The sequence below is a fragment of the Hyaena hyaena genome, unplaced genomic scaffold (assembly GCF_003009895.1).
Source record: "Hyaena hyaena isolate Hyena2069 unplaced genomic scaffold, ASM300989v1 scaffold_1809, whole genome shotgun sequence".
NCBI classification, from domain to species: Eukaryota; Metazoa; Chordata; class Mammalia; order Carnivora; family Hyaenidae; genus Hyaena; species Hyaena hyaena.
Window position 1 is genome coordinate 20,745 of NW_024082442.1, and position 27,663 is coordinate 48,407.

At 37.2% G+C, this 27,663-nt stretch overlaps 1 protein-coding gene across 2 annotated transcripts in view; it reads left to right on the forward strand.

The window, feature by feature from the left end:
- Positions 1-27,461, forward strand: part of OTUD4 (OTU deubiquitinase 4) — a 43,785-nt gene extending 16,324 nt beyond the window's left edge. For both annotated transcript variants that reach the window (XM_039224903.1, XM_039224905.1), the window contains exons 7-21: positions 1,434-1,566; positions 5,047-5,104; positions 5,400-5,517; positions 5,610-5,674; positions 7,871-7,965; positions 9,196-9,299; positions 9,411-9,597; positions 13,855-14,017; positions 15,864-15,987; positions 16,291-16,346; positions 16,859-16,936; positions 18,929-19,067; positions 19,809-20,069; positions 20,998-21,038; positions 22,443-27,461. In XM_039224903.1, coding sequence (XP_039080834.1) covers positions 1,434-1,566; positions 5,047-5,104; positions 5,400-5,517; positions 5,610-5,674; positions 7,871-7,965; positions 9,196-9,299; positions 9,411-9,597; positions 13,855-14,017; positions 15,864-15,987; positions 16,291-16,346; positions 16,859-16,936; positions 18,929-19,067; positions 19,809-20,069; positions 20,998-21,038; positions 22,443-23,651 — 2,831 coding nt within the window. In that variant the 3' untranslated portion in view covers positions 23,652-27,461. The remainder of the gene's footprint in view (positions 1-1,433; positions 1,567-5,046; positions 5,105-5,399; positions 5,518-5,609; positions 5,675-7,870; positions 7,966-9,195; positions 9,300-9,410; positions 9,598-13,854; positions 14,018-15,863; positions 15,988-16,290; positions 16,347-16,858; positions 16,937-18,928; positions 19,068-19,808; positions 20,070-20,997; positions 21,039-22,442) is intronic.
- Positions 27,462-27,663: the final 202 nt, after the last annotated feature.

The following is a 27,663-nucleotide window of genomic DNA, read 5'->3' on the forward strand; positions in this document are numbered from 1 at the left end:
AATATGGAACTAGTAGCTTGAGTTCGACCTATAAATATGAAGTTATTTTTTTCTTGCAGTCATTCACTTCATTAATAAGTATTTGTATGTGTTTTTGAAGTTGTTAGTATAGAGCTTGAAAATCTAAATGAACAAATCAAGCATTTGATCTTTTTGGCTCTAGAGCAAGCAGGGTTTCTTAACCTTGGCACTATTGACATTTTGGGCCAGATAATGCTGTTGGAGCTGTTGTGTGCATTGTGGGATGTTTAGTAGTATCTTTGGCACATGTTGTGTAGACAGTTCTCTTTCCCATTGCAACCAGCAAAGAAATCTTTCTGGTCTTTGTCAGGTATTTTCTAGGAGGATAAAAGTCCCTCTCTGTCCCCAGTGGAGAATCGGCTCATTAGTAGTTTCTTTCTGCCTTGCCTTTATTTCCTTTATCATCTAGCTGATGAAGTGCACATCACTCACACAGAGCAGCAATGCTGGGCTTGAAGCGGCTCTTCCCTCTGTTCTTATGCTAGTCGTAACCAGTAAAGATATGTGTAGTGCAGTTTTTAAAATTGATGGATCTCTTTTGAGATGCATAAGCCTGTTTGTATCTTGGGCTTTGTGCTCCTCTCCCAGCTGGTTAAAATTTGGACATTTCAGCTTTGGGAAGGATAGCTCCTGGAGTCTACCTTACCTATACTTGTCAGTGCCTATGGTTTGAATGATAATCAACGGTGGAAGAAAGGTAATCTGTGAGAGTGAGAAGGTGGTCTCTTTGGGGACTCATTTAAAGGGTGGGCACCTGTTGTTGATGAATTTTTAGTCTTATAAAGATCACTGCAATATAACCAAATGAGAGTCCTAAATGCCATGTGTAATCTGTTTTCAAGTATTTGGTAATAAATATTTCCATGTTTCCTGGAGGGTGGTTTTTTTGTTAAAGCAAAAAAGTTGTCTGAATATGCTGCTTTGCTTCATTGGCTGCTGACAATACATTTTATTGTTTTTTGAGTCCCTTCTGAAATGTTTTGTCTCTTAAGGTTGGGCAGGTTGTTTGACATCTCTAATTTTCAAGTTTCCTCACTTATACAGTTGGAATAATATTACATGACTGTGCTGGGATTAAATATGACCGTATATAAAGGGTTCACACATGCATGGAATGTGCAGTTTCTCAGTATGCATGTTTAGCTTTTATTGTCATATTTGCTTTACAGTTGTGATATCCTTTTGTGTTGTTAGTTTTAAAAATGGCAATATATAATGTAATGATTTTGAATTAATTTATAGTAGAGACAAATTCTAGTTGCTCTCTATCTAGGTAACTTCCTGATTAAATTGTTATTGATCATAAAATGTTACAGCTACCTAGTTAGAAGCCTGGGCAATGGACATTGTCAATTTTGTGTTAAAACACAAAATTAGTTAATGTTGCATAACATTTCTCTTATTAATTGCAGCTCTCCTTTATGAATTGTTGTATGAGAAGGTGTTTAAAACTGATGTTAGTAAAATCTTGATGGGACTAGACACCTCTGAAGTAGCTGATGAAAACAACAGTGAAATATCAGATTCAGAGGATGACAGTTGCAAGTAAGAATGAATTTAAGTTGTCAAATATCTTTATGATGTGATATAAAGAAACCATTCAGTAAATGTTTCTGCATGGATTTGCCTCACATAGATACTGTGAAAGGTATTCCTGAAATACAGCAGCTTAAATTACCAGTTTGTTTTTTCCTGCCACTGATTTTATCTAATTTCTAGTATAGGACTGTTTTTGAAGTTGATGGTTTTGGTCGATAGGCTCCATTTCTACATAATCTAGATGTATATGTGTAGAATAGATTTAGTCCTGCCTATAGTGTGTGTAATGTAAAATTTTAAGGTTAACTAGTCAATTGTTTACATATCCAGTGATGCAAAATAGCCATTTTTATATCTTGACTTTCTTTAACGTATTTAAAAAATTTATTTATTTTGAGAGAGAGAGAGAGAGAGAGAGCGAGCGCGAGTGAGCAGTCAGGGGAGGGGCAAAGAATAGGAGAGAGAGAATCCCAAACAGGCTCTGTGCTGTCAGTGTGGAGCCTGTTGTGGGGCTCGAATTCACAAACCATGAGGTCATGACCTGAGCCAAAATCAAGAGTTGGACGCTTAATTGACTACGCTACCCAGGCATCCCTCCTTGACTTTCTTTTATTGTTTTTTTTTTTTTTTACTTAGATAATGCCTTCCTTTATCTTTTTTAGATAATAAAAATCCCAAGTTGGGGTAAAACTTTGTGAACAGCTGGATAATGCTTCTTTTTAGGTTGTGAACAAGTATCTTTTAACTTAGAGTCTCTGAGGCTTTTCTTTTTCACACAGGATGACAGGATATATTAGGGTAGTGATTAAAAGCTTGGGGCTGTGAACGGCCAAACCTGGTTTCAGTCCTGCCTTCCTGCCAGCTAACTAGACTTGGGGCAAGTTACTTAAATTCACTAGGAAATACCAATTCTGTAGCTATAAATTAGGATATATTAGTATTTTCTTGAAGGAGGGAATTTGTAAGAATTAAATGAAATAATGTGTAAAGCGTATAGCCTAACTCCTAGATACTGTGTTCAACATTCATTAGTTTTTATCAACAATATTGAGATATTTACTGTGTATTTTATAAGTACCTACTGTATTCCATTCCTAGTAAAGCTAAAAGTAGATTATTCCTAGTGTGTGAAAGTGTGAAGTATCCTACTTTAAAAAGAAAATAAAGGTAGGGGGAGTGCCTGAGTGGCTCACTTGGTTAAGTGGCTGACTCTTGATTTTGGCTCAGGTCATGATCTTCTGGTTCATGAGTTTGAGCCCCATGTTGGGCTCTGTGCTCACCGCCCAGAGCCTGCTTTGGATCTTCTTGTCTCCATCTCTCCACCTCTCCCCTGCTCGTGCTCTTTCTCTATCTCTCAAAAATAAATGTTAAAAAAAAAAATCCTGCTTGGTGTTACATACTGTGAAACTAGAGAAATAAGTGAAATTAAGCCTTAGGGTGTGTAATTTCTTCATTAAATACTTAAATGTATCTGTTTTTTTTTGGTTGTTGTTAGTTTATTTTGAGAGAGAGAGAGACAGAGTGGGCATGTGTGTGAGCAGGGAGGGGCAGAGAGAGAGGGAGAGAAAATCTTGAGCAGGCTCCATGCTGTCAGTGTAGAGCCTGACACAGGGCTCGATCTCACAAACCCTGAGAGCGTAGCCTGAGCCGAAATTAAGAGTCAGATGCTTAACTGACTGAGCCACCCAGGCGCCCCTTAGTATAGATCCATCTCCTTTTATCTCAAATTTGGGGCATTTGTTGGATTATGTTTTAATGATTCTCATTGGAAAACTTGATTGACTACCATTTTTTTCTTTGTGAGAGAGAAATGAGTTTAGAATCTGTGTCTGCTGTCGTAAACTTAATTCTAGAATAGGCTAATTAACTTGAACAGATGAAAGTTCTCCATCATTTAACCTGGCACCGGTCTGATGAGGATTTGCTGTTGAGCATAGAAGAGGTTGGAAGAGAGAATGACTAGCTCGTGATAACTTATTACCAGTGGTTGGTGCTGAGGGACTTTAGCACATGCCCTATGGTTGCTGCTAGTAGTTTTAGCAACAGTTGGATCTGAGATGACATCTGGCAGATGAATTAGATCAAGTATGGAGTTAAGGGTAGTATGTTGGAGTTTACAAGAAAAGATGTGCTTATTGTAATGCACAATGTTTTTATACTGTGCTAGTGTAGCCCTTGGAACATGGAAGACTTTTTAAAATTAACTTTTTGTTGCATTATTAATGCTTCATTATATTTGTGTCATGTCTGGGTTGAGGACAAGGCTGCAATTAGAGAAGAATGCCACATAATTGTGGCATGATAGATTGACATAGTTTGGTATTAAGGAGGAAAGACCAAGGATGTCACTATTGTGCCTGTATTCTGACATTCATATTGGTCAGTCCTGAAGTGGTGGAAATTGTAGGTGATTTTTTTTTTTTTTTTTTTAGTGTAGACTGAAGATGCTTGAGATCTCTTACATATTGCTGAGGGCATACATTTGGAGATTGTCCTGAAGACTAGAGATTGATTTATTAAGGTAGAAATGTAAGACAGAAAACTAAGTAATCTCTCGTCTCGTCTCCCATTTGACCTGCCATCACTGTATTCCAGTTTTGCCAGTCTCTTGGCCACCTTAGGGTCTTTCCACTTGCTGGTCTCTTAGAACTGCTTGGAACACAGTTAGCCAGTGGAATACTAATTAGTCATATGATTTGCTGTCTTATCACCTTTAATTCTTCATTCAAAAAGGCATCTCAGAAGTCACTTTTAATTTTATTTTATTTAATTTTTATTATTTGAGCTTGTTATAATGCTATCACTTTTGCTACCTGCCCTCCCCCCATGGATAGCACTTATCAGCATTTAACATACTGATTACTAAATGTAGTTTGTGTCTGCTCTCGTTAGATTGTTGTGGAGTATTTTGTTTAATGGAGCCTCATCTATATATTAAAAGGACAGTTTTTACATTGAATGTTTTATAAACTCAATTTCTCTATCCACCTGAATTTTATAATTTTATAGTTTTTTTCTGTTTTTTTGATTGACCCTTACAATAAGACTTACTGAGGGGCACCTGGGTGGCTTAGTTGGTTAAGCATCTGACTTCAGCCTCATGGCATGATCTCACGGTTCGTGGGTTCAAGCCCCGCATCGGGCTCTGTGCTGACAATGCAGAGCCTAGAGTCTGATTCAGATTCTATTCTGTCTTCCTCTCTCTCTGCCCCTCCCCTGCTTGCTCACATGCTTGCTCGCTCTCTCTGAAAAATAAATATTAAAAAAAATTACTGATAAAAGTTTTTGATTTATATCTTACTTGCACACACACATGTGTATGTATGTGTATAAATGCACATTTATACTAAGACTTCTATGAGCTCATTGGAATATAGCTTTGACTTTTTGGAATATAACTGGAGATTTTTGTATGAGGTTAGGATAAGTTAATTGCATAAACACATTTTTGTACTTTTAATTAAGGTTAAATTTCTTTCTTTGTAGGAGTAAAACTACCACTGCTAATGATGTGAATGGAGTTAAAGCTTTGTCAAGTGATCAGGTATTTTTCCTAATGGTTTTAACTAGTTCTTCCATATAAGCATATGAATTTAGTCTTAATTTTTTTTTTCTTTAACATTTTCAGTGGAGTCAGGATCATCTGGCTCTGTGAGAAAAATATTAGAGGCCTCCTAATTTATTTTTTTTAATTTAAATTGAAGTTAGTTAACACAGTGTAATAAGGCTTCCTAATTTTGTAAGCTAGCTTCTTTATTTGATTTTATTATTATACATATCTCAAAAATGTTTTAAAAGCTTTTCTGTGTTGATTGGACTTCCTGACTTTGTTTATTTAGCACCCGAAAAACAATGGGAACTCTCCTAGCCTTCCTTTGTCTAGAAAGGTTCTTAAGTCACTCAATCCAGCAGTCTATAGAAATGTGGAATATGAAATTTGGCTGAAGTCTAAGCAAGGTGAGTTAAAAAATCTGACTTTTCCATAAATTTGCTTTGTGGCACTTGAAAATAATTAAGTCAACTTGATATTCTACTGATACTATTTACAGCTCAACAAAAACGTGATTATTCCATTGCTGCTGGCCTACAGTATGAAGTTGGAGATAAATGCCAAGTAAGTGATTATGTATAGGAAGAAAAGATTTTACTTGAAATCTTATTTTATTCTAATAGTATTTGAGAAAACAGCTCAAGTTTGATGTGTTGTTAATTTGAGATTTTAGAAGATATTTTATCACACACACATTTTAATAGTTGTAAATATTTAGCTTTTTGAACCATTAGACTACATTACCAAAGTTTTATGTATCTCTGTGGCATCCCCTCACATGATTTTTAAGAACAATGTCAGTCTTTGATATTACTTGTTTGAAGGAAGTAGCAATAGCACTTTGGATTTAAGTAGCGGATTGGAAAAGGGGAAAGGTGGATTAGATCAGTTTTCAACTTAGAGTGATTTTGCAGTCCTCACTCCACATTTGACAATGTATGCAGGCAGTTTTTGTAGTCACAACTGGGAGGTGCCACTGACATCTACTGGGTAGAGGCCAGGGATACTGCGACACATCCTACAGTGCGCAGGGCATTCTCCCCAGGCCCCCAACAAATGCTTGTCCAGCTTAGAATCAATAATGCCAAAGCTGGAAAAATGATAATTTCCAAGGTTCCTTTTCTGTTTTTTGTTTGTGGAAGAAAACTATTTCCAAGACAGAAAATAACCTATGTACACAGAAATACTATTTGAGGATAATGTTCCTAAAAAATCGTTTTCATTGAAAAGTGTTGCCGTTTGCAAACTACTTTAAAATAGCCGTTGATAAACATTTTTCCTTAACTTGTGGAGGTAACACTCATTTCTTGTGTGGTAAAGTAGTTTGTAAAAAGTAACCAATTGACCAGGATTATATCAGCATGAATGACAGTCTATCTTAAGAACTTCTAAAAGTGTTCTGATTCTGCAGTATTTGAAAGAAGAGGATATGATTCATTTAGGTTCTTCCTTACGGAATTGTCAGAAATGTGGTATATACTCACAGAACAGAATTGTGGAATTTTTTGTTACAGTGATTTGGAAAAAAACCAAAGAGTAAATTCAGGGCTTAGGACTCCTCCCTCCCTTCTCACTCCTCCTTAACAGAGAAGAATGCTTATCTTATGCTGCATCAGTAAAACTGTTACTCATTATTTTAAATCATGCATATTTCCTTTGAGGTTGCAGTTGGTTTTGGTAAAATACATGCCGTTGAGAAAGTAGATAGTAAAGCAGATAACTTGCTTTTTTTTTTAGAGTATTTTGTTTCTATATCTCCTAGACTATTTCACTCAGGTAAAATTTAATTGAAATCTGTTATGGAAACAGATTTTTTTTGCTATGACTCAAAGGTGACCTTTGTTTACTCAAGCATGTAAGACGTGGTTTAGATTTTTGATGCAAATGAACTTAAGAAAGATCTGTTTTATTGTTAATCTCTTGAAGAGAAGAATGCAAAATGTCCTTTTGAGTTCAATGAGTAATGAAACCTCAGCTTTAGGACTTTGATCTAGTAAAAAAAAAAGGTTAACTTGAAATGGTGCTGTACATTGGGCTCTAGTGCAGTGATCAGCAGGTACCCTGCATTGAGTACTGTTTGATTATAGGAAGAAACTTAAAGACTTGTCACAGCTTGCTACTGGGTAATAATAATTGTATATTAGATAACATGATGGATCTATTTTTAAGGAGAAAAAGTCACAGTTATACATTGTCAATATTGGAAAAGTAAGAAGACAGTAGTAATTACAATAATAATTGCTTGCATTCATAGAGTGGTTGCTGTGTACAATTGCAGTTAGTGTCCCTTCTGTATATGCTATGTGCCTCATTCCATCTCCATGAGTCCTATGATGTAGGTATTAATGTTATTTCGATTTTGCATGGGAGGACACTGAAGCATGCAATAAGTAACTTGCCAAAGGCCATATTGCTGGTAAGTACAAAAGATGGGCCTAGAATCCTGGTGTGTGCAGTGCTATAGTCCTTTGTTCAGAACAGGACATGCTGTCTCTTGTTTGGACCCTTGATAGATTGTGCTCCTGCTTCTCCCTGAATTATTTAACAAAAACAGTTCATAAAATTTTGGAAGTGTGAACAAAGATAAGTATTTTAGCTGGAGATACAGAGTCTGGGAGGTCAGAGATATATGGTGTACGCTTTTGAACTTGTTTTTAACAGTGTATCTTCTCTCTAACTGAAAATGGTAAAATTTTAAAAGGTGATCATTAATGCAAAGGAAGCAGGTGACTGATTTTTCTTTCTGGAATTGTTCAACAGGTTAGGTTGGATCACAATGGAAAATTTTCTAATGCAGACTTTCAAGGGGTTCACTCTGAGAATGGGCCAGTTTTGGTCGAAGAACTTGGAAAGAAGTATGTGCTACTCTTCATTCAACTAAAGCATTTATGGTCTCTTCCATTTAGCTTAAATCATGTTTATTTCTAAATGGCCTTGTGTATTTGTAAATTCAGCCAAAAATATTGCCTCTTAGTAGGAAATGTATTTGTTTAGATCTCTTGAAACAACAGTTTGAATTTAAATTTGTGTTTTGTGTGTTAACATATTTTAAAAACCTGTTTTGTTGCTTATAGTTTAAAATGTGCCGTTTTTTACAAAGTCACTTTGGAAAATTGACACTATAAAGTAGGGAACATGGGAGGACACGGGCCATATTCATTTCTAATTTTAAATTAGCACTGAATTGCATGTAGTTAGTTTTTAGTAAATGTCCTATGGAGTAGGGAAGTACTGTGGCTGACTTGCTGCCGGTCTTCCTCTACAGCACCTTTTGTTTCAGTTGCTGCTGTCTTTATTAGAAAACAGGGTAGTAAGTCACACCTAATCTTTAGTATGGAAAATTTCAAACACACAAATGTAAAGACAGTACAGTGAACCCCAGTATAAGCATCACCTTGTTGAGCAACTAACAGCTTTTGATAATCTTTTCTAATCTGTTTTCCTTAAACCCCCCCCTTTTTAAAGTGGGAATGGAATTGAGTATTTTGAAGCAAATCCCAGTTACCACACCATTTCTTAATAGACACTTACATGCTTGTATGTTTCTCTAACATAGTAAGGACTCCTCCCTCCCTACCTTAATTATAGCACTATCATCACTTCTAATAGAATTTCTTTTTAGTCTGATCTTTTGCTTAGATTGTGAGTAAAGGTTTTCAGTTTTCATCTTTTTAGGTTAGAAAATATGCTTTTGATTTAGGTCACCTTTGTTGACTAGAATCACATCTGGATTGCTTTGTATTTTGATTTTTAATCTAAGAAACTATGAAACTAAATTCTTTTATAAGTTGAAAATATTTATACAGAATACTTAAATCGATCTTCTTTCTAGGAATACTTTGTTACTGTGAGTCTTTCTGGGGCTCCTGGGTGGCCCAGTAGGTTAAGCATCTGATTCCTTGATTTTGGCTCAGGTCATGATCTCATGATTCAGGAGATTGAGCCCTGTGTCGGGTTTGTGCTGAAGTGCAGAGCCTGCTTGGGACTCTGTCTTTCCCTTTCTCTGTGTGCATGCCCCCCTTTCTTTCTCTGTCTCTTAAATAAATAACCATTAAAAGAAATAAGTGTTTTTCTTTCTTTTAAAGACACTCCCCGAAGAACCTCAAACCACCTCCCTCAGAAAGCTGGAACACTGTATCAGGGAAGAAGATGAGAAAACCTTCCACTTCTGGACAGAATTTCCACTCTGGTTAGGATTATGTCAGATTAATCTTTCTTTGGAGGAGGGGTGATGGTACTTGGGCTTTTTTTTAAATTATTATAGGAAAATGATGAGGTAATTTTTGGCTTCTTGTCGCAGACATGGATTACAGAGGGCCAAAGAATCAAAGCAAGCCAATAAAAGCTCCATCAGCACTACCTCCTCGACTCCAGCATCCTTCAGGAGTAAGACAACATGCATTCTCCAGTCATTCTGCAGGGTCACAGTCTCAGAAACCCTCCAGCGAGCACAAAAATCTTAATAGGACACCCTCACAGATCATAAGGTACCACCTTTCTGAATGCAAGAGAAATATAAATTGAGAAACATTTCTTTAATGTGCCACATCCCATGTGTTGAAACATTTACAACTTTTTGTTCATTTGCTTGCCTATAGTATATCTAAAACTATTGTTGACAAAATACCATGTGAAAATTTTAGTTCTTTATGATTACCTAATTCTCTTCAGGTAAGTCAGAGTAATTTTAGGGTAAGCCATCTTTATTTTTGAATAATTTTTTTTTCAAATGATTTGGGAGACCTTATCATAGCCAGATCTTATTCTTGCACTTAATTGTTTTCTGGTAGCTTGTAATATGTTAAATGCTGAATTTCAAATTGTCTTCCTTGGGTGGGGGTGTTCCCTTTATATACTGTTTATGCAGGAACTTAACCAAAATGGTTGGTTTCATTTGTTCTGATAAGGTTGAGTTGTTTGTGGTAATGTGTTTCATCGAATGAGGCTACAAGTTTTGTAAGTAAAGTAATCATGAAGATTAGCAATTTGAATATTCAGGATCATAATTTTCCTGTGCAGTGACTCACAGGAATTTTTTTCCCCCTAATCTGTCTTTTTGTGGAGTGGCTTATAGCCCTTTGGAGGAACTTTATTTGAGAAGATGTGTCTAAGTTGAGGCAGTCCTTTTCTTGCACACTTGGCCGTGACTCTTGTGGGTGCTGGAGCCCTCCTAGGTTACTGGGACCAGGGCCTTCCCCATTCCAGACTTCCAGTCCCCAGTTGCCCGAACAGTTACAGCATCAGTTTGTGTGTTTGCTGAGCTCTAGCTCTGGTTTTTAGTTCCTTTATTTTTAGCTTTTGGGCATTCCCCTTTCTTGGGAATATACTGAACTTTTTGTCATTAAAGACAGCTTATGTAACATCTTCTAGACAATTGTAGGTTCCCAGGCTGACATAGTACAAATATGGTCTTAGTTTTCTGGGGCTATTATAGCAAGGTACCACAAACTGGGTGGCTTAAAGGATCACACACACGTTTTTAATGTTTATTTTTCAGAGAGAGCAAGAGAGAGAGTGTGAGCAGGGAAGAGGCAGAGAGAGGGGGAGACAGAATCCCAAGCAGGCTCCTCGCTGTCAGGTGCAGGGCCTGATGCAGGGCTTGAGCCCACAGAATGTGAGATCATGAGCTGAGCCAAAGTCGGATGCCCAGCTGACTGAGCCATTCATGTGCTCCACCAACAGAAATTTATTTTCACTGTCCTGGAGGCTAGAAGTCTGAAATTATGCTGTCAGCAGGGCTGTGTTTTTTCTGAAGGCTGTGGGGTAGAATCTGTTTCCTGCTCTGCTCTCTGGTGTTGCCTACAGTCCTTGGTGTTCCTGGCTTGTGGATGCATCACTCCTGTGCCTCTGTCATCACATGCAGTTCTCCCTCTGTCTGTCTCTCTTCTAATAAGGATACCAGTCATACTGGCTTTAGGGCCCCCCTACCCTGGCATGACCTTGTCTTCACTTGATTACTTCTGTAATGACCCTGTTTTTAAGTCAAGTCATATGCACAGGTATCAGGTATATATGTATTTGAACATATCTTTTTGGAAAGCACAGTTTACTTATAAAAAACACCAATACTTCAAGTCTATTACATTTTTCTTTTTAGTTTAACACACTGTTAAGGGTAGGAAGTTCTATTGGTCAAAGTCTAAAACATTCAAAAGGTTATTCTGATAATTCTTTGTATCCTTACTTTCCCAGTGATCTAGTTTCCTTCTGCAGAGACAACTAGCATTAGCAGTATCCCTGCAGGGGTACTTTATAAATTTGTAAAAAGTAGATATATATTCATAATCCAACTTTCCAAAAGTTCTAATGAGAATGAATGATTAAAAATCATTCAGAAGAGGGGCGCCTGGCCGGCTCAGTCGGTTAGGTGTCTGACTTTTGATTTTGGCTCAGGTGTGCTCGGGTCATGATCCTCATGGTTGTGAAATTGAGCCCTGCATCCGCTATCAGTGTAGAGACTGCTTAGGATTCTTTCTCTCTTTCTGCCCCTGCCCGACTTGTGTGTGTGCACTCTATTTCAGAGAGAGAGGGTTAGTCATATACACACAGTCCTGAGAATTGGCCTGGGCAAAGAGTAGTCAGGGCCTTGAGTTCTTGGCAAACCCAGCAATAATGTGTAGGGACATTCAGGGCTCCTGGTGGGTTATTGCTCCTCACAGACAGAATTAGAGTCATTAATCAAGTAGTTGTGGCTAAAGTCTGTTGTTTGGATGTTAAACTGTATTAACATCCGGTGGCTTCTTATTCAAAGGAGGCAAAGTATTTAAGAGGACTAACTTATTTTGAATATTAACTTTGGAAACCTAAAAACGTGAAGTAAATACAGGAACGTCATAGGCAGAATTGAGATTTTCTTTTAATAAAATTCTTACCTTTTTAATAGACTAGAAAAGAAACTTTTTTCCCTTGAACACAAAGATACTCTTTAGTGTTTTTTTAAATATTAAAGAAAATACAGTACTAAATGACTAATTTTATAGTTTTGTTTATCACAAATTGAGTTTATGTCCACTGTGTTTCTTGTGTTGTAGCCAATCTCTTAGGAATTGGTAAAATAATCAGACAACTGTGAAGTGTCTTTGTCTTACTAGGATCTTTTTTTTTTTTAATGCGTTAGTTGTATATTAAAACTCTTGATAGGAGAAGGCAGTGGGTGACATATAAATAAAAAGCTTTAAAGAATTTTTGACATTGTGACTGATTACCTAGGAACCTATTGTATTTGCAGTTAGTATGCCTTTTCCACTGTGGTTTTGAGGGTGAATTTTACTAGTACACTGGAACTAACGTAGAGACTGCTGATGATTGAATACCCAATAATAATAATAGTAACAATTCTATATAAAGAAAAATTTAAAGCATGGAGTTTTATAGCTAATAGTCCAATTGGTTTAACCCCATTGGTTTATCTTTATTTCTTATATTTAACACATCAGTTTTGAATTTTTTCATTTATAGAATAAAAGAAGTTGTAATGTTGGGTGTGAGACCTCACTTTTTCATTTCTTACTGATACTGGTCTTTCCCTTCGGAGATAATAAAATATAATAGAATCCAGTCTAGGATTGACATGTATGCTTTCATTGTGCAAGTGCTGAAAGAGAGTAATGTCACTGCTGACTATCTCTTCTCTAGCAAAATGCAAATAGAAAGGATTTGGTTTTTGCTGTGTGGTGGGTGAGGGTGAGATGGACAGTTTTGGGTGATGGGACATAGTATAAGGGTAGTGTTAGCTTTCCAGAGATGTGTGGCATGTGCTGCATGCTCTCTGGGATCTGAGAAAGATTGGTCTAACTAAGATTATGAAGGTCCACATTTGCTCCTCTGCCCTTTTTTTCCCAGTTGGGGTTGACATATGCTCTACTGGAATTAGGGTGTGATTTTAAGTGGGCTTATCTAAAGACATGAAAAGGCTATTCGTAATTTTGGAGGTAAAAAAAAAAAATCAGAGGGCATCATTGTGTCCTCACGCTTTAAAGGAAGGTTATATGTTTTTGTATTGTGACAGCGTGTTTTTCCTGTAGGTTTTGGATTTTCATTTTCCACTGTTGTGGAACTATTTGACATGGTAGAAACAGTATTCATACTGCCTATATAAGCCATATACACAAAACATTAGAGTTATGTTATAGGCTACTAAACTATTCATGTATTTTTTTGTCATGTTTCTTGGACCAGACTTACAATGAGGTGATGGTAGTCTTATTTGCAGTTACTATCTAGTCAGTGTATTTTAATTTTTATTCTTTTCAGCTTTCTGTTTCTCTTGGTATCATCCAAAAAGCAGGAGGATGGTCCTGGTGTCTGCTTTGAATGTTGTCTTTACTAAATACAGAAAATGACAGTGCTCTTGAGTTCTAAACTAAATAACTTTTTTTAAAAAGTGAATTATCTGAGAGTACTGGAATATGGCATAGAGTATACATAAGTGGTTAAATTTCTGCCCTGATGAAAAGAAAAAAAATCTTAATTACTCCTATATCAATTACTTCTGTATCACTTGGAAGTGAGTTATATTCTTATTTTCTTTTCCCCTCCTGTTGTTACTCTTCTTGACCCTATCATGTAGCCTGAGCTACAGGAGCTTCCATTTACTAAACATTTATTAGGCTGCCAAAAATTCTGTAATATCATAGTGTAGCTAAATTAGTCAAATATTGTATTGCAAAAAAGGTTATTTTATTTTAGGTACTCAACACATTTTGTCTTTTTTTTTTTCATGACGAGAATGTTTTATTTGACAGAAAACCTGATCGTGAGAGAGCTGAGGATTTTGATCACACGAGTCGAGAATCTAACTATTTTGGCCTCTCCCCAGAAGAGCGCAGAGAGAAGCAAGCTATAGAAGAATCTCGTTTACTCTATGAGATTCAGAACAGAGATGAACAGGCTTTCCCAGCCCTTTCCGTATGTATAAAAAGAGATTTTAAAAGTTGTTTAGAAGCTTCTCCTTGATATAGTTTTTATATGAAACCATAGTTTCTAATGGTAGATTAGTAAGTTTTAAACTGTGAAAATTACCTTAAAGATCATTTAGTTGCCCTTCCTTTTTACATTATTCACGAAGAAGATGAGGTCTGAAGATACTGCTGGTTGTTGGCAGAGTTGATGCAAGTAAATTGGTTAGCTCACTTCTAGTTTAGTATTTTTTCTTGAACCAAAACAAAATACATTTATTATTTATGAAATAGATGTTCACATTCAGTAAAAAAGATACATCTATAAAATGAGGAAACTCTTCAGTGTCCTTTACTAAACACACCAGGACCTAATATATCCAAGAAGAGTTGTCATTCAGAGTGTTTGCTTTTGGGAAGTACTAGTACATGTAACCCTGTGGCTTTGCCCTTGCTCTGTGTGTCAGATGCTGGGCTATGATGGCTACTTCTCTGATAAAAGAAATGTTCTCTACCCTTGGGTTTCTTCATTCTTTTTGGGGAGTCAGAAGGGAAAAACAGTTGTTATACAGAGTGAAGTAAAATCCTCTGTAAGGAGGGTGCATTGGGAGCATTGGATTCCCTTTGCCAGTTGTCTTTTAAATATTGGTAAGTAGTACTAAGTGCATTCTGAAATGGTGGTTAGGCACTTTCTTCTTTACAGTGGATTAAATGAATACAGTAGAATGTTACAGGAGGCTGCCAGGTATACTAGTATAAAACATTAAAGCACCATACACTCCTCCTTTGTCCTCTGATCTCTGTGGAATCCTTTAGAGGTATCAGATGCTCAGTTGAAAACCACTGATCTGGAATAGTAGTTCAGTCTGGCACAGGGATTGGAGCTTAGTTATTGGAAGATGTGCCCAAATCTGTGTGTGCATTAGGTATGGTCTGTATGCTAAGTACATTTGTCTTAGTGTGATAGATGTTATTTTCCCATAACATACAGATAATAAAAAAGTACACATCATTTAAGCTTGTACTCCTAGCTTTTTTCTTTTATTTTTGTTGTTGTTGCGTTGTTGTTAGTGAATGGTAAAAATACAACCACTGTAAATGGAATAAATTGAAATTTTTTGATTATTAAAATGGGATGTCATACTCACCATTTTTAGACCTGTAGACATGTCTTGAACTTGATAGTGACTCAGGTTTGTCTTCTAGAAACTCCTGCCACAGAGGGCTGAGATCCTATTCTCAGCTGTGTGCAACATTTATTCACTAAGAGGTAGAGGAGGAAAGGACTTTCAGTGATAGGTTAGCTTGGAAACCTGACTTATTCCAGTCCCTTTGTTTCACCAATTAGAAGGTTGGATCTCATGCAGAGCTTAAGTGATTTGCTGACAGCGTTTTAGTGGTATGAATTCTGGCGTACTGTATCTGCTAGTTTGCAGTTGAGTATTTTTCCTTTCCCTCACAAAGGATTGTGGCCCTACAATGGCTGGTTTTGAAAGTTGATATGAAGGGTGTTGTTCTTCGTGCAGAATATGTAAGTGGAAGTAGCAAGGTGAAGGTTTGGTAAGGGTGACTTCCTGAAGGGGGATAAGAAGAAGTATCACTCTCCTGATTTGGGCTGAAGGTCTGATTGCCTAATATTTTTGATTTATTAATAAGGTTGTTGCTGTAGAGTATATAATTAAACCTCAACCCTGTGTCCTATTTTTCTGTGGTTTTGGACGTATAAAGACATAGGGCTATGAATATGGAGATTTTTAACCAGCTCTATGAAGAGTTAAGATTAATTACAAGACTTTTGTTCAGGTATTTGTGGGTAAATCTTTAAAACAAAGTGTTGGGTTTTTGTTCATTTTAAGAGCTCATCAGTCAGTCAGTCAGCTTCTCAGAGTAGCAACCCATGTGTCCAGAGAAAATCGTCACATGTAAGTGATAGAAAAGGAAGCAGGCGGAGAATGGATACCGAAGAACGGAAAGATAAAGGTATGTTATTTCATCATTTGGAAGCAGATGCTAGAGCTCTGTGTCTGGTTTAAAGTCATACATTGGGAAAGAACCCTTTTTAAATCATTAAACAGTGTAATGTCATGTATCTCACTGTTGCAGAGACACGTTGACTCAAGCTAAAGCATGTTAAATGTTATTTTGAAGACTGCATTTTTCACTGATTAAACACAGTTCAAATAGTCCTTTAGGCTTTATCTGTCTTCATGTTTTATTCTGTTCTCAGACCAGGACTGTCTAGTGGTTGATACTGTTTTCTTTTTTAATCTTGGTCTGTTATAGACTCTGTCCATGGACATATGCACTTGGATAAAAAACCTGAGACAAGCACATTGGAGGTAAATGTTTTAAATACTAATTGCATCTTTTCTTTTTTTCCCCCCTTAAACACTGATAATTTAGCAGGAAGAAGTAGAAGGAGAAGCTGGAGGTGATTTCATCATTTCATAACTGTTACAGAAGTAGAAAAGCCGAGGAAAAAATTGGGAAAGGATGATAGTGCTTGAGGAGAATTCACTCTCAAATTAATAACCATTTCTTTAAAGCTACATGATGATTACCTATCTGAATTGGTGGAGAGTAGCTTTTACTTTCCATTACTGTATATAGATTGAAATTTAAAAAAATTTTTGAAACCATGTTCCCAGTAAAAACTGCCTAACAGTTTGATATGATCAAGATGTGAAGGCTGAGTTACCTACCTGTCTAAGACCAGGTATAATTGAAAAAATATTTAGTCATGAAGAGGTTTCAGTCAGGTGCAGGTAGGGTGAACTATACAGACAACCATGATTATCATAGAATTTCAGTCTTTGAAATATAAAATTTCCCTTTTGTTTTGCTTCCAAAGAATATTAGTGATGATAAATGTACAAGAGTTTCATCACCATCAAAGTCAAAGAAATTAGAATGCCCACCTGCAGAGCAAGTAAGTACATTGTTGAATTTGACATTGAATGCTTCATTCTCTGGGTTTCTTTTTATGATGTTTATTTAAGAGAGAAAGAGCAAGCAGGGGAGGGGCAGAGAGAAAGAGGAAGAGAGAATCCTAAGCAGGCTCCATGCTTTCAGCACAGATCCCAGCATGGGGCTTGATATCCCACAATCTTGAGATCCTGATCTGAGCCAGAATCAAGAGTCAGATGCTTAACTGACTGAGCCACCCATGCGCTCCTGTTCTTTAAACATCATACAAAGAAGTAAGAAACCTTTGAATTTACTCAGGTTATGATCTCATAGTTAGTGGGATCAAGCCCAACATTGGGCCCCTTGCTTAGCTTGGAGCCTGCTTAGCATTCTCTCTCTCCTGCCCCTCTTCCCCATTCTGTCTTTAAAGTAAGAATATGAAGACAAAAATGGGAGACCTTATTCTAGCATCATAATTTAGGTACAGTTATGATTGTCACTTAGTCTAGAATGTTCTCATTTTTTGTGGAATTTATTATTATTATTTTTTGAGAGGGAAACTGAGTATCCCAAGCAGGCTCCTTGCTGTCAGTGCAGAGCCTGAGGGTGGGGTTCATATTTCACGACAGTGAGATCATGACCGGGGCTGAAATCCAGAGGCAGACACTTATCAGACTCAGTCCCCTAGGTGCCCCTTTAAGATTTTATTTTTTTATTTTTACTTATTTTTTTAAAAATTTAAATGTTTATTTTTGAGAGATGGAATGCAAGCTGGGGAGGGGGGGCGGCAGTGGGCGGGCAGAGAGGAGGGAGATGCAGAATCCAAAGTAGGTTCCAGGCTCTGAGCTGTCAGCACAGAACCTGACATGGGGCTCTAACTCACAAACTGTGAAATCGTGACCTGAGCTAAAATCTGACGCTTAACTGACTGAACCACCCCGGCACCCCTTAAGATTTTATTTTTTAGTTTCTGTACACAGTGTGGGGCTTGAACTCACAACCTGAAGAGCTTCATGCTCTAGTGATTGAGCCAGCCAGATGCCTCCATAGAGTGTTATTTATTAAAACAATTTTTTTAATGTTTATTTTTTTAGAGAGAGAGTGTGGGGGCAGGGGCCAGAGAGAGAGGGAGACACAGAATCTGAAGCAGGCTCCAGGCTGTGAGCTGTCAGCAGAGTCCGACGCGGGGCTTGAACCCACGAACTCTGAGATCATGACCTGAGCTGAAATCTGGAGTCGGTTGCTTAACTGACTGAGCCGCCTAGGCGCCGCCTGGCATGTTATTTTTATAGTTCCCATGTTTTGGACATAGAAGCACCATACTTGTGAATTGATTTTGAAGAAACTTGTTGTATTGTTGTTATCTTTATGGTGGGTTGGGTTGGCTTGAAAATTAGATTTTTGAAGGGAAATTAAAATTTCTACTTTATTTTAAAACTTCCCAAGGAGTTGTCTGAATCTTTAACAGTTCATAGAAGGGCGGGAATATGATGATTGACAAGATTAGAAAAATATACATTTAGAATGTAATACCACAGTTTATAAATTTAATGAAGAAGGAACTTGAGTTCCAGCAGATATTTTGGTTCTCAGTCTTATATAGGAATAAAGTTCTTAGTCCTTCCTTGCCTATCAGTTAACATTCTTCATGTTCACTGGAAAGCATACAGTTTATGGTATGTGTTTGTGTGAAGAGCAGTTCTAAATAACTCATGAATTTCAAAATGATTTCAGTGATTTTTTTCTTTCTTTCCTGAAAAGCATTATTTAAGATGCTTTAAAGTTTGATTCTGTCTCTTCCAGGTGTCTTCTGTGACTTTCGATAGGCAATCCTTGCTTAGGGTTAAATTTGTTTGTGTGGAAATTTTAGCTACTGTGTTTTCTTTGATTTCTAAGATCAGAAAAATCTATATAGAAGTTGCAGTTATGTAAAAGGCAGCTCAGGGTACATTTGGTGTTAAAATTAGTGTTAAGCAAAATGAACTTTTGTCTTTTTCCACCCCCTCTCTTGAAGAAGCCAGCAGAACATGTGTCTTTGTCAAATCCAGCTCCCCTTCTAGTTTCTCCAGAGGTACATCTAACTCCTGCGGTGCCTTCTTTACCAGCCACTGTGCCAGCCTGGCCAAGTGAACCTACAACTTTTGGACCAACAGGTTAGATAAGAATTAAAAAGTTCCTTGAACCAGCCAACAAAAGCTTTCCAAGTCAGAAACTTAAGTTCCTTACTTTTAAACTTTTTAAGTTGTCATATTAAAAAATATTTTCTTAGGTAATCTTTATATCCATCATGGGGCTCAAACTCAACGACCCCATGATCAAGAGTTGCACACTCTGCTGACTGAGCCAGCCAGGCACCTCAGAGACTTCAAATTCTTGATAGCTTGACCTCAGAGCAGGGTTAGCTGTGTGGAGCCTCACAGAGCTTTTTGTGATCCTCTGTTTTGCTCTGCTTCTAGTGTGGGAGGACCAGTTTCATTTGGTATTCATTTGAGATGTAACCTCAAAATTTCAGAAGCAATATGTTTGAGCTGGTTGTCTCTGCTAGATGCTGAGCACTGACATCACAGTTTGCATTTTCCATTGACAGCACTTTATCCTCCCCCTGCCCCATCCATTGAACCTTTTGCCAGGCTTCGTGTCTTGCTCATATTTGTAAGAGCTACTATTAGAAGACTGACTTAAAGCTTGTTTCCTGGGCTCATTTCCTCCTGTGTGTCTAGGAGGGTTCTTAGTTGGTATAAAAGGTGCTTTTTTAGATTGCTTAAATAACCTTTTTATCAGCTATGTTAGTTGTACAGCATTCTTTACCTTTTAGCTTAATTGTAAACTTTATTTGTAGGGAGAAGTATTTTCACCTTTTTATACCTTGTGATCCCCTTTCCTCTCTTTTGTAGGTGTCCCTGCTCAAATTCCTGTTTTGTCAGTGACACAGACTCTGACCACTGGACCTGATTCTGCTGTATCCCAAGCTCATTTAACACCCTCTCCAGTTCCTGTGTCAATACAGGCAGTTAACCAGCCCTTGATGCCTTTGCCTCAGACATTGAGCCTTTACCAGGACCCACTCTACCCTGGGTTTCCTTATAACGAAAAGGGAGATCGAGCCATTGCACCACCTTATTCACTGTGTCACACTGGGGAGGACCTGCCTAAGGGTGAGATCCTTTTCCAAGTTCTAAATGATTTTATTTACCAAATACTGATGTGGGTTCAGCAGGAAATGTGAAATAGGGATCAGATGTTATGTTACTGAATAAGCCAAAGGGCTGATCGTAAGAAGGACTTGGCTTATCAGGAGTTCACTTTGTTGTTTCAGCTTTTGTTTGATTGGAATATGGTTTTTGTATATTTAGTAACTATCCCTCCCCTATATCGTTTTTTCAAAAACAGCCTAAAACCATTTTGAATTAAATTTTAATAATGTCATCAACTAGGTAATTAAACGTCACTGAGTTTTCTCATCACTGAACTTTCAGGGTTTTGAGACCACTCCTATTTTTCCATGAAAAAATGAGAAGATTTTTTAAAGGAATTTTAGTTTGCAAAATTTTCTGTCAAAAAAATTGAAAGAGTAATGCAGTGACTTTATGGTCTTTACCTTGATTTTTGTGGACAATTTTGTTTTATTAGTGGTTTGGTTGTTTGAGTCTGTGGATAATTGGTTAATGTCAGATGAGTACCTACTAATGTTATGTTATTAATGAGTTAGGTTTATGTCAATTTTATTCTTATCCCCCAACATTTTTATTTCATAATTTTTAAACCCCCAATAGAAAAGTTGAAAAAGAAAATAACACTGAACGCCTGAGTTTCCTTCACACAAAATTTTAATCAGATAAAAATCTCAAGCCATTTTAGGACTTAGATGTTAGCATAGACAAAGCATATTGAACCTGGAATTACCTTATAGTAACAGAACTTGGTTTTGGTTATTACCGTTTTTATCTATGTTTTATATTACAGGTTAGATGGATCGATTTGAGTAGGCAAAATTGTCTTTAGAGCTATATTGTTTGAGGATAATGGAAAAAAATTCCTTTTTGAATGTGTACTTATAGTGATTATTATGTTATTTATTTTTAGATAAGAACATTCTTCGATTCTTCTTTAATCTTGGTGTAAAGGTATTTACATTTTACATTTTAAAGTTATTTTTAAGTTAATACTGTTTTAGATTATTAGTATTTACATAATCTTAACTCCTACCCTGTTGGTGAATAACAGCCTAAGATTTACTAGATCACATTAAGAACTAGGATTTTCAGTACTATATTGTTTATTTTTGATAGTGGTTGAGGCTCTAGAACTTGCTTGCTTTTCCTTTTAACTGGAAATGGCTTAACCCTGTGAGTATATTCAGGAAACAGTCCTCATCCCTGGGGTACCCTAGTGACAATGCCCTCATTGGGGGATTCAGTGAAAGATCTGGGTTTGAAATTCTGCACCATTATTTTTTGGCTGTATATCTCTGGGCAGGTCATTTAGTGTTATCTTAGTGTAGCTTTTTTCATTTGTGTTATGTGGATAATCTTCTTCCATCTACCTCATTTGTTGAAAGGATCGAAGGAAAGACTTTGTGTAAATTCTCCTGTGGGACGTGGTGTGTTCACTAGCACAGCAGAGGTATCCTTTGGGAAGTAGTCAGCCTAGCAATAGCTTGCCTTAGAAAGAAAGGCTGGAGAACTCTATGTCCTTGTCAGTGTTTGTTAGCTCCTGTCTTGGATTAATTTCTGTGGGTTTTAGACTTAAAATATGGAATGAAGTCCACTGGTCAGTTCATACAAGGAGACTTAATTTTATCATCTGCCGTATTGGTTGCCTCATTTTATATTTACCTAGTTAATGTTGGCTTTAGCTAATTGGTTAATTTGCCAATTAACTGGCATAATTTTCTTTGTTTGGTGGTTACCTGGCCCTTTGCAGGAGAAGGATTCAGATTTTCAGTGTTGCCTTCTCTAACTGGAAGTCTGACTTCAACCCTTGCAGTTGGAATGCCCCTGGGCTGGCTCCTAGACCTGTAGAGTCTTAACACTGAGGATCATCTACTTCTGTACCAGTATTTTTCTGGTAGAATAGAAAGATCCAGACCAATTAACTAGTTGGCATGAGGTTACACAATGGGTTAATGGTGGAGCCAGAATACAAATGCAGACTACAGAAGCCAAACAGCCAGTGATTGAGCTATTCAAAGCTGGCAGCTCAAGTGCTTGGTGGTGGTTGTTTCTGGGACCTGTATCACTACAAATTATTTATGTGTAGTTACGTCCAAAGGATGGAATTAATGATTATGATAATCCGTGGTTGGGTTCATTACATTGTCTCTTGTCACCTCAATACCAGGACTTTGGGTTCGTTTCCAGATAGGAATAAAGAATAGAATCTTAGAGCAGTGAATGAATTTTGTAATTCCTTTTCATATTATGTGTCACAATGATTATATAGTCTTGGCAGGCACGGGACACTTGATGCACTCACTCTTAAACTTTTTTCCTCCCTTTTGTTTATGTTACTGTTTTTGTCTCTTTTAGGCATATAGTTGTCCTATGTGGGCCCCGCATTCTTACCTGTACCCTCTGCACCAGGCCTACCTGGCAGCCTGCAGGATGTACCCAAAGGTCTCTGTCCCTGTGTATCCTCCAAATCCTTGGTTCCAGGAAGCTCCTTCTACTCAGAATGAAAGTGATTGTACCTGTACCGATGCACACTTTCCAGTGCAGACTGAGGCCAGTGTTAATGGTCAGATGCCACAGGCAGAGATTGGACCGCCAACATTTTCTTCACCTCTGGTTATCCCTCCATCTCAGGTGTCTGAAAGTCACGGACAGTTATCTTACCAGGCTGATCTTGAATCTGAAAACTCTGGGCAGCTTCTTCATGCTGAATATGAAGAGTCACTAAGTGGCAAGAATATGTTCCCACAACCGTCCTTTGGGCCTAATCCATTCTTAGGCCCAGTTCCCATTGCACCTCCTTTCTTTCCTCATGTTTGGTATGGATACCCTTTTCAGGGATTTATAGAAAATCCAGTAATGCGGCAGAATATTGTTCTGCCCTCTGATGAGAAAGAATTGGATCTACCCCTGGAAAATCTGGATCTGTCTAAAGAATGTGGTTCAGTTTCAGCAGTGGATGAGTTTCGGGAGGCTAGAAGTGAAGGTACACATTCTCTCCCTGAAGCTGGTATGAGTAAGCATGAGGGCCGGGCGGAGCAGTCATCCCAGACACCTAAGACAGATCTGGCATCGGCTTCCATCCCTCCTGTAGCAGAGGAAAAGGCTCATCTTCCCACTCAGATTCTAAACCGAGAGAGAGAAACTGTGCCTGTTGAACTTGAGCCTAAAAGGACCATTCCAAGTCTGAAGGAAAAGTCAGAAAAAGTGAAAGATCCTAAGATTGCTGCTGATGTGGTCAGCGGGGCCAACTCTGTGGCTAGCAGAGTGCAAAGACCAAAAGAAGAGAGTTCAGAAGATGAAAACGAAGTATCTAATATTCTGAGAAGTGGTAGATCCAAGCAGTTTTACAACCAGACTTACGGAGGCAGGAAGTACAAAAGTGATTGGGGCTCTTCTGGTAGAGGAGGGTATCAGCATGCACGAGGTGAGGAGTCCTGGAAGGGGCAGCCAAGCAGAAGCCGAGACGAAGGTTATCAGTACCATCGGAATGTCCGAGGACGGCCCTATCGGGGGGATAGGAGGAGGTCTGGGATGGGAGATGGCCATCGGGGACAAAACACTTGACAGTCGCTGCTGTGGTATTTTAGAGCAGAAACCTCTTAGATGGAATGTTTCTGAAGGCTTTAACAAAATCATTAAATAAAAAAACCCACATTGGAACTATCTCCTCCCCTCCCCTTTACCCTTACTCCCATCTTGGACAAGAGATTTTGGATATGCGTTCAAGGGGCAGGTAAATTCCTGGCATTGCCATTTTTCTTCGTTCAAAATCTGTTTATCAGGTAACTGCCCCCACAAAAAGTAGAAAATAAGTTTGTTAAAGTATTTTTTATAAACAGCTTAATATAAAACTTAGACTTAGTGTTTGGTTTTTTTCCTTATATAAGTTTAATTTCAGATGTTGGAAATGTGTGCTTTATAGTGTTTACTAAAGTGACAAGAAAAGTATACCATTTGACACACTATAGATTCCAAAACATAACATTGCACCAAATAGAAATGTATATTTTATTATGCAATGCCTTAGTCATAAACTGGGCTCAAATAATTCTTAGCCTAAAACACTGTTGTCTTTTGAAATGCTTCCAACCCAAAGGCCTTTCATCTCAATATCTGTCAAACTTGAATAATGTCTTCTCTTTAATATTACACATAAGGCAGCCTATTAACCTGTGTCTTAGAAATGTTGTATATAGTTCTTTTAATATTCATAGGGTATATTTTTGAATTTTGGTGAGTATTTGTTGAACTTGAGATCGCATACAAGACAGATGTTTAAGAAATAATAGGATATCTAATGAAATGGCTGTTTCCACCAAGAATTCCTAGCACTGGTGTAAATATCATGGTGCCTACTTGAAAGAAATGTAGATGCTATGCATTTTGAAAATAATCTGCATCTGTTAAAACTGCAGAAGTTTTTTAATGCCACTTTAACACTAATGCACTGACAGATTTAAATATTTTGTGAGAAGAAATGTTAAAACATTTTTAGCTTGACAGGTTTCTATGGAGTTACTGTGTTTTGTTTCTCTCTTTGCACCGTTATGTGTATCACTTTACATTTGCATGTTCAATTTGTCACATGCCTGGAACTGTTGTACAAAAAAAAGGATGATTGTGATTTCTAGTTCTTTTCTAGAGGATGCTGCTAGAAAATGGTTGCTTTGCATTTTATAGCTTGTTACCCCTTCTGTAACATCTCCTGATTCTGCCTCTTTTCGGTCTTTGCAGTATTCATGGAAATTCACTTTGCATGTTGCACTCTGTTCTCAGTTGGAGATTTAACTCTCAACACAGTATTCATGGATCTGTGTTACTCTACAAAAATAACTGTAGCTTATGTTTCTTATTTGTACATACCAATGTGAAAAATCTACTCTTCATGTTTTCTTTTGATCAGGAAGTTTGAGTGCTATGCAAATAATGTAGAAGTTTCTCTTTGCATGCCATGTGTAATATACCTAGCCAAAAACAGATTTTTTTTAAATAGCAAATTACTTTTAAAAGCAAATACAATTCACTTGAATTTGACAAACTGAAGCAGATGAGTTCTCTGGGTTCTCTGATTACCCACAGGAATGTTTGAATGCCAGCTAGGCTCAGTTGAATCTCCACTGTACTGTAATAATGGTTATTTACCTCTGTGTTGTTTTAATGATCTAATGTCTGTGTAACTGCTGATTTGAGTAGTGATTAGTATTTAGATGTTTTGTGACGTAGAATTTTAGAGAGCACTTTGAAAGAGAACATTTTATTGTGATGGTGCTAGGTAGAAAGTGGTAAAGATGGATGGTCTTGTGGAAAAAAAACATTTGAGACAACTTGTTGAAAGGAATTTCTGTTGTCATCTTCTAAGCTAGAACAATTGGGGCAAGTACTGCCGAAGCCGTTTTTTTCTCACTTAACAGAAAAAGTCATTAACGGAAATGAGATTATAGGGTCCTCCACTTTGAGCTTATGATTTTTTGTATGTCACATTAGCTTATCTGATCATTTTTATGAAAACACATTTAGATTATAATGACCAGATTTAAACGTTCAAAGAAGTTTGATCTCAGGAGTCCAAAAAATTGCTCTTTCCAGTATCTTTGATCTTACTGACTGAGATTTGATCGGTTTCTTCTGGATACATCTCAGAATTGGATAGGAAAGAATATTCGTTTTTTCACTGTCCCTGTGTCTTACCTCAGTTGAGTAACAGAATATATAGTTCCTGCAGGAAACACTGATTTGCTTCCTGTTTCCCATATCTTACCTCCAGGACATGACGGAAACAGTGCTGAAAAAGAACGTTAGCAGATTGTACTTTACTCCGTGACCTCTGGAATAAAAGAATTCTGACGTTTGATAATTAGTTTTAAAATTACTAATCTTTGCGTGAAGATCAGTTTTACTTTTTCCTTTAGTTTTGTTTTAAATGTTTTAGTGCAGGGGATTTTGCCTTATGCTGAGGTCAAATTAGGGCCAAGCAAGCTTTTGTCCTCCTTTATTTTAACTGAGTCAAAAAGTGTGTTGATATGAGATACGATGTTCCTGTATAAGAGAAAAACAGAAGCTAAGGAATGAGAATCATTTGTATTTTGAGTTAGAAATTGTGGAACTTCACCGTATTATGATTATACACATTTTGAAGAACAGATGTTTAGAATGACCAAAGCTCACCTGTTCATTATAGTTAGTTTTGCTGAACTTGATTCCTCTCCCTTTCATTTTAGTATCGTGTATATTTCTCTTCCACTCGTTTCCTCTCAGATACGTCTTCAGCTCTTGTTCCACACACTCAGTGGCAGCAGGATGCTAGCATCTGTGCAGTCCTTGTCGTGTTTCCTGGTAACCCATATGTTCGTTTCCATGGCTGACCTAAGCTCAGAACCTGCCTTGACCTGGCAGCAGTAGGTCTTCCCAAACCACCATGCTGACAACAGCTTATTTGATGCAAACTATGTATATTCTTGCAGTGTGTTTCCTTTGTGACTCAAGGTTGAATTAAAATGCCTGTGAACTGCAAACTTGCTAATGATTGACTTGGTGCAATAAAGTTCCTTTCTGACCATTTCTGGTTTAGAAAACATTCAGCCATCCTAGAAACTAGCAATATTTATTTATGCCTCATTTATTTTACCTTTGGTTTTAGATGAGGTAACCTTAGTCTTTCACTTATGGGTACTAAGCAAGGTCCATTTTAGTGTAGCTGAAGAGAATGCATATTTGGCTACACGATTTCTGTTTACTGTGTTTTGCTTCCTATTTAATGTCTAAATACTATTGTTTTTGTTTAAAATCTTAGTAATGGCTCAGTTCCAATATGTCATTTTCAAAGAACTAAGGTTTTGCTACTAGTAGTGTCAGCCATTTACTCTCCCGCTAATTGGGATTTCCCACTAAATGGGAATTTTTTTTTCCCCCCTGAAATACAAGTTTTAGAAAATCTTAGAAGAGGGGTGGGTGCATGTCTTAATGCTGGGAAACAGCAACTTTGGGGTTGAATTTACTTGAATGGATTAAAAATTGCATTGTTACAGAGCTAGAAGAAAATTTATGTATGAAAAATGATAATAGCCTTACACTGAGTACAAATAATACTTAAAAGCATGTGAAGATGTGATCATTTGTGATGTTACTTGTAAAAAAAAAAAAGTATATATACATATCTTTTGAAGTGTTGAAAGGAAAATAGTACTTTATATTCTTTATCATATCACTTTTTGTAAGTGTTGGATATATTCCTGTTTATTTTTCTATGTTCTGTTTTGTAGCCTTAAGAAGTGTTTCAAACATATCTGAATGTATAAAATAAGAGTAAATGCCCTACATGGTGTGATGCTGCATTATATATAAAACTGTGTGCATATATTAAATTTTGTCTCTTGATTCTGCTTGTGATTCTTTGGTTCCAGGGTAAACCAAGTAATAGAGCATATAAATCTTAAGAGGAATTTTAGTAAACATCTAAAAATAAGAGATGGTTTCCATGGTTTTTATCTGGCCAGAAGATAGTTCTAGTATGTGAAACTAAAAACCACGTGGGATTTATAATCTGTGGGGTAGGTACTGTTGTTTTCCCTATTTAACA